The 6,396-nt window shown below is 61.9% G+C and overlaps 2 protein-coding genes across 3 annotated transcripts in view; one reads left to right on the top strand and one right to left on the bottom strand.

Moving 5' to 3' along the window:
* Nucleotides 1-228: 228 nt before the first annotated feature.
* Nucleotides 229-3,327, bottom strand: NOB1 (NIN1 (RPN12) binding protein 1 homolog). Of its 2 annotated transcripts, XM_057399895.1 has the most exons (9): nucleotides 3,265-3,327; nucleotides 3,055-3,187; nucleotides 2,686-2,819; nucleotides 2,543-2,614; nucleotides 2,298-2,435; nucleotides 1,968-2,183; nucleotides 1,557-1,654; nucleotides 1,018-1,162; nucleotides 232-774 (listed from the first exon to the last, which is right to left on the bottom strand). In XM_057399895.1, the coding sequence occupies exons 1-9, from the start codon at nucleotides 3,325-3,327 to the stop codon at nucleotides 505-507; spliced, it is 1,269 nt and encodes a 422-aa protein (XP_057255878.1). In that variant the 3' UTR covers nucleotides 232-504. The 2 variants fall into 2 exon arrangements, with proteins under 2 accessions (XP_057255879.1, XP_057255878.1); XM_057399896.1 differs by lacking the exon at nucleotides 2,298-2,435 and having other exon boundaries at nucleotides 229-774.
* A 146-nt stretch (nucleotides 3,328-3,473) lies between these two features.
* WWP2 (WW domain containing E3 ubiquitin protein ligase 2) overlaps nucleotides 3,474-6,396 on the top strand; it is a 40,938-nt gene continuing 38,015 nt past the window's right edge. Inside the window, exon 1 of the mRNA XM_057399912.1 lies at nucleotides 3,474-3,492. The gene's annotated coding sequence lies outside the window, so the exon portion shown is untranslated. The remainder of the gene's footprint in view (nucleotides 3,493-6,396) is intronic.

Raw genomic sequence — 6,396 nt, 5'->3', positions numbered from 1 at the left:
CTGTGCCGCAGTGGGGCAAATGTAACCCACTGACATCTACCCTTCTGGAGCTGCTGACCCTGCTGCAGGCACTTGCTACCCACTGGCCTTGTTAGTGCCAGGGGACAAAAGAAAACGCCCCAAGAAACCCTCCCAGCCTCCTCTGTCTCTCGAGGCTCACAGAAAGGCACATGCCAGCCTCTAAGCCCAGCCCAGGCAGACGCAGACACAAAACTGAACCACGGTGCTGTGGGATTTGGTGTTTATTAGCAACACAGCCATGGCTTGCGGGGTCCAGGGAATCGAGCAAGGAAGCCAGTACCTTCCTGCCAGGCTATCCAGGCTGGAGCTTCCCCAGCAACTGTCATCCCCCGGTCACGGCTGCTCTTTGCGCATCAGAGAAGCGTGGAAGTAAAGGCCCAGCCCCTCCGCAGGGCAGCTGCCTCTTCCTAAAGCCATCAGCAGCAACACGCAGGGGGCTCATCCTTCCCTCGCAGCAGCGGCTGCAGGGACCCCTCCGAACACTCACCGCCTCTTCACAAACTTCTTGGTGACGGCGTTGGGGTTGAGGCGCCGCCTGCCCGCGCCCAGCGCCGCGTCCCGGATCTGCAGGTTGGCCGCGCGGCTGTAGACGTCATTCTCGGCAAAGGGCGAGGCCCCGGCGATGTAGTCGGGGTCGAAGACATTGGTTTTCTGCCTGGCCTTGCGGGACAGGCGCTGCTGCGGGAAGGGCTGGTCAGCCACCAGGTGAGGGTTGTTGGCGTGCTTCCCCCCGCGTGGCGCTGGCAGCGGGTACTGCAAGGGAGAAGCAGTTTTAAGCATGCTTTAGGGGCGGCTTGTCACCTTCAGGGACTCAAAGGTGGCCACAGGGGATGAGCTGAACAAATTAAGCTCAAAAGCCACGGGGTTGAGTCTGACATCTGGAGGACAATCACAGCTTCACTTCGATAGCCATGAGCTGATGGTTCCCTCCAAACCCCCCCAGCCACAGGCCAGGCTCTTGTCCCAGGACCCAGCATGTGAGGTACAGGCACTCACCCTGAGCCCTCGGGGGTTCAGCACCTTGGGGTTGCGGGAGAAGTGCATGTGGAGGCTTCCATCATCACTGACACTCACTGCGACCTTCTTCAGGGTCTTGTTACCACAGTGGGGACAGAAAACCTTAGTCATGTCCGAAGTGGTCCTGCAAGACAGGGGCACAGGGGTTTAGTACTCCCCGGGCCATAGAATATGGGATCATCCAAGTAACCTGTAGTGATAGGACAAGGGGTGATGGGTTTAAGCTTAAACAGTAGAAGTTCAGGTTAGATCTAAGGCAGAAGCTCCTCCCTGTGAGGGTGCTGAGGCGCTGGTGCAGGGTGCCCAGAGAAGCTGTGGCTGCCCCATCCCTGGCAGTGTTCAAGGCCAGGTTGGACACAGGGGCTTGGAGCAAGCTGCTCCAGTGGAAGGGGTCCCTGCCCGTGGCAGGGGTTGGAGCTGGGTGAGCTTTAAGGTCCTTTCAAACATACACCATTAGATCAGTCTATAATTCTAAGCACTATGCCAAGGGCAGAGCAGCTCTGCACAACCACACTCACCTGAAGCAGCCGTGGCAGCGCAGGATGTAGCTCCTGGCCTGGCGGATCAGCATGCCATTCACTGCCAGCACGTGGAGGCCCATCTGCAGCAGCACGTTCTGCAATAAGGAGGGAGAGACCAGGATGCTCTGAGCTGGGTCTGCTGGGAGCCTTCACTGGGATCTACTAGCCCAAGGAAGACAGAGGACAATGGGAGCAACACCAATGGGCTTTGTAATGAGGCCTCTGCCACAGAGAGAAGGGCATGGTTTTAAGGTAAAAGAGGCTGTCAGTGCTCAGCCTGTCCAGGTGCTCCTCTGTCTGCTCGCACTGGTTTAACCACCCCAGAGGTTTGAGTAGTTTTGAGAATCCACCAGCCCCACACATGCCTGAGGCTCAAGCTGTCCCATGGAAGACAGGACTGGCACCCACCTGCATGGCGAAGTCCGTGGTGACGCAACCGACCTGGATGCCATTAGGAGCAGTATCACAGTGCCCCGTGTCCTGCTGGACCTGCTTGAGGTTGCTGGGTGTTATCCAGCCCTCATCGTCGCTCTCCTCATCTTCCTCTTCATCAGCACTGGCCTCATGCTCAGACCTCCGGTGCTCCTCAGTGGTCTCTGGGCTAACAGAGATGGCTTGAGCGCTCTGCAGTGGAAGATGACGGCAGTCAGTGATGGCACACGCAGTGGAGGAGGTGGGAAAGGCCAGCTAGACACTAGGGTGGCATGGACAGCAAGGAGAGGAGGCCCTGGGTCTCACCAGCAGCTCCTGCAGCTCCTCCTCGATGCTGGGCAGGGGCACTCGCCAGTACAGGAAGGAGCTGAACTCGTAATTCTCGGATGGGGCTGTGCTGCCCTCAGGGCTTGGCTGGTGCTGCCCCTTCCCAGGGTGCTTGTGCTGTGGAGGACACATGACAAGGGGATCACTTGCCCGCTGCTGCCGGGGGGGGTCTGCAGGACTGCACCCCATCCCCTTCCTTGGAGCACTGCAGCCCCGTCCCTTACCTTGGAGGGCAGGTGGAAGCCAGCGAGGTGTATGGGGGCCTCGGGGTGCCGCGGGGTGGAGCTGAGCTGCACCTGGGGAGGGAGCAGGGGGTTGGGGGAGTGCTCCAGGGTCACATCCCTGGGGACGGGGGACACGGACCCACCTTGTCCTGGGGCTCCCAGCGGAGGCAGCCGGGGCCCTCGGTCTCAGCCTGCAGCTGGCAGGTGAGGGCGAGAACCTGCAGGTCAGCGGCCGAGAGGCTGGGGTAGTCCCCGGTCTTCTTGGAGAATTCGGTCACTGCAGGAGGGAAGAAGGGGAAGGGAAGAAAAAGGAGAAAGGAAACAAAAGGGAAGGAAAAGAGAAGGTAAGGGAAGGAGAAAAAGAGAAGGGAGGGGAAAGGGAAAGAAAGTGGAAAAGGGAAGGGGGAAAAGGAAGGGAAATGGGAAAAGGAAGGAGCGGAGCGGCCGGGCCGGGCCGCAGGCAGCGGGGGCGCCCCGAGGTGCAGAGAGGTCCGGTCCGGTCCGGGACTCACCGAGGCGCAGGAGGTCGGGCCGCGGGCGGCGCAGGTGCAGCTCGCAGGGCAGCGCGGCCAGGCGGCGGCGCGTGGGCCGGTCCCGGATCTCGGCCAGCACCTCGGGCACCGTGTACAGGCTCTGCGCCAGGTCCTGCGGGCAGCGCCGTCAGCGCGGGGCCGGCACCGGCACCCCCCGGCCCCGGGCACCCCCCGGCCCCCTCCCGGTACCTGCAGCGGGGCCGCGCTCAGGAACGCGCCGGTGTCGGCCACGACGTGCGCCACGCGCGCCATGCCCAAGAGCCGCCGCGCTGCACGCCGGGAGATGTAGTCCTGCGCTGAGCACGCCGGAAACGGCGCCCTCCGCCGGCCGCGTGACCGCTTCCGGGCCGTGCGGTCACGTGACCGGTTGGTGTCATATGACGGTGGACGGTGGAGACGGAAGCGGAGCTGTCGCTGGTAACTCGGGGGACGGGACGGGACGGGACGGGACGGGACGGGGCGGGACGGGGCGGGACGGGGCGGGGTGGGGCTGGGCTGGGATTCGCTTCCCTTCCTGTATGGCTCGGTCCCGCTCCGGCGCTCCCGCCCCGTGGCCAGGGCCCGATGGGGCGCTCCTGGAGCCGCTCCGCTGCGGGCTGTGCTCCGGTACCGACTTGGCGAGGTGAGGCCCTGCCCGGGGCGGCACGGCCCGTGGGAAGGGATTCCCCGGCCGCCGCCTGCCCCTCGCAGCGTCCGCGGGCGAGGACAGCGGAGTTTGGCTTTGGCCGGTGCGCTCTGCCTCTTGCCGCCTTCTCCCGCGGCCGTCGCTGCCCCTCCCAGCTGCGTGTGGGGCGAACCTGCCCCGAGGCAGAGCCCGGCGGGGTCCCGCGGTTGCTGCCGTCGCTCTGTGCCCTCGCGTTCGCGCGGAGGCGCAGGGCTGCCCCCTGCCCCGGGAGGCGAGGCCGGGCACCGGCGCGGGAAGCCAGGCAGGGGAAGCTGGGGAGGGGCGCCCCTGGTCTTTGCAAGAGGGAAACCTGCAGGCGTGGGGGCACAGGGCGGCTCGGAGCAGGGAGCAGTGTGGGTGGGAGGGGGGAAGGTTGGTCAGAGTGGAAAGCTGTGCTTGGGGATCGGCCCTGGGCACAGAGGGGTCCTCTGGAGGTTGAGAGGTATTTAACGTGACTCAGGACATCAAAGCAAGCAACAGAGAAAGGGTACAGGGTCAGGAAAAGAAAAATTAGGAAGAGCCAAAATCAAGAGGAAAAAAAAGATAGACCCAGCCCGAATGGGACAGGTCTCCGATGGCATCTTTTGTGGGAGGATGCAGTGAGGAAACCGGTGGCTGGGTCCTGAGGTCTCACATATCGTGGGATGATCAGGCTGGTTTGTAGGGCTGTCACAGTGGTCCCTGCTGTGGGGCCTTGGCCCTTACAACAATACCTGAGGTACAGGTCACTAATGGTGGTGTGAGAAAGGCCCCAAAGGACAAGTTTGCTGTTGGTCAGCCCCGGGGCCTGGTCAGAGCCTGGTGCAGGAGGGGCACCTGTGCCTGGCTGTGTTCTGTGGGTCTTCTTAATGGTGTTAATGAAGTAAGTGGTGATGTGAAGCTGGGGAATAAAAACAAACTCAGGAATAACAATAACCTAGGGGAAGGTTGGGGTGATCTGCGGGCTGGGATAATTGGAGTAGAAGTAACCATAGTAAGAGCAAGTGCAATTAGTCTTGTGTCAGCTCTCCCCACTGGGGAGCAGGTGGGATCAGCATGTGCTAGTGAGCGTTCTGCTACCTCCTGCTCTGAGACAGGGGCCATTGTGGCACCAGGTGAGGTTTTCCAGGCAGAGGCAGGGATTGTTCCAGGCACTGGCTGGCTCTGGGCTGAACATGGGGTGCTGTGCAGGTTTGCTGTGCTGAGGGGGTGAGGGGCTGTCATGGTGAGGGGCTGGAGAGTGGAGACCCTGGTTTGTGAGAGGGATATATAAGGATCCTGGCTTTGGGATGAAGCTTGATTAAGTCTAATGATGTGGGGAGAGAGCAGGAATGAGAGTGAGACTCCTCTGCAAGGAGGGAGCTGGTAGAGGCTGGAATGTTGGAGATGCTCTTGTCTCCTTTCTGTGCTTTTATCCCAGTCAGGTTGGCCGGTGCTCCTGCTGAGGCTGGGTAGGAGTGTTGACCTTGGCTTTGGTGGCCGTGGGGGAGGCTCAGATTTGGCCTTGTCACTGCCCCTGACAACACGATTGAGGATCCTCTTTGCTTCTGCCCAGGGGTGGACAGCGAATGCCCCCATCTGCCCCACTGTGTCGGTGGCTTGTGCAGACAGGGACCCTCTGCTCTATGACCCTGATACCCACCACAGCCACATCCTCTCTAGCTCCTCAGCCTGGGGAGTGCAGAGAGGAGGGGTGCTGCCCGCAGGCTCAGGAGGACGGGGCGAGTCAATAGCTGCTCCTGTGGTCCCAGACCGAGCACCTCGTGCTTCTGCATGATACGTGACCTCATCCTCCTGCTCCCTGCTCGGTTCTTTCGGCCGAGCCCCGTGACCTGCCGGGTGCTGCAGCCTGCCTCCTTCCTGCCTGCTGCCTGTCCTGGTGACTGACTCCAGGGGGGAGCTGCAGCCGGAGGGGCAGGGGGAAGCGCTGTGCCTGTGGTGAGTGTGGCGTGGCGCCGGAGAGCAAGGAAGTGGTGAGTGCTTGAGGAAGTGGAGGTCTGGGCTTGCAGGCGGCTCTGCAGTGTGATCCTTCCCTGTGTTCAGAGCAGCCGCCGTCCCCGTCCCGTCCACGCTGTGTTAGAGTAGATGGGACTGATCTTCCCGTGGGACTTTGCTGCCAGTGAGAGGCCCTTGCTGTCCGTGAGGATGTGGCTGCTTCCCCATGCTGTGACTGTGCCTTCCTCTATTCTGCTGGTGTCACTGCACTGTCCTTGCGGAGAGATCCCCTGCGTGGTGGCCATGCAGGCTGCTGGGGAGCCGATGTCGCTGCTCCGGAGCACAGAGCAGGGTGTCAGACAGTGTTTTGGGAGCTCCTCATGCTGGCTGTGATCAGCAGCGACCTTTGGGTCGGGGTGAGCTGCAGCCACCAAAATGAGGTGTCCAAAGGGCTGGCACTGCCCAGCCTGGCTCGGGTCTCCTCAGGCCACGGCAGTGTGGTTGAGGAGGGGTTTGTCTCCCTGAGGCCACAGTATTGCCATTGCCTCTGGTGAAGGGCTGATTTACCAGCAGCGAGAGGGAACCTGTGTTCACCGGGCATGTGCCTGTCCATTGCCAAGTCTCCCCACCAAGTGGGTCACTTGCAATGGTATCGTGGCTACATTTGGGCTCAGAGGGGACCTCAGCGAAGCTCTGGCTTCCTGCACGCAGTGGGACTGGTGCTGAGGGCTCTCTTCTCTCTC

This window comes from Pezoporus wallicus, unplaced genomic scaffold (assembly GCF_028554395.1).
Source record: "Pezoporus wallicus isolate ANWC-B61680 ecotype Strahan unplaced genomic scaffold, APGP_CSIRO_Pwel_v1 contig_448, whole genome shotgun sequence".
Lineage (NCBI taxonomy): Eukaryota > Metazoa > Chordata > Aves > Psittaciformes > Psittacidae > Pezoporus > Pezoporus wallicus.
This window is presented reverse-complemented; position numbering and strand designations above follow the sequence as displayed.

What these genes read in the sequence shown, in the direction of transcription:
- NOB1 (XM_057399895.1), bottom strand. Translation starts at nt 3,327, where the DNA reads ATGGCGCGCGTGGCGCACGTCGTGGCCGACACCGGCGCGTTCCTGAGC. An exon ending in TGAGCGCGGCCCCGCTGCAG is followed by an intron (nt 3,188 to 3,264) that starts GTACCGGGAGGG and finishes CGCTGCCCGCAG; the next exon opens with GACCTGGCGCAGAGCCTGTA. An exon ending in TGAACCCCCGAGGGCTCAGG is followed by an intron (nt 775 to 1,017) that starts GTGAGTGCCTGT and finishes TCTCCCTTGCAG; the next exon opens with TACCCGCTGCCAGCGCCACG.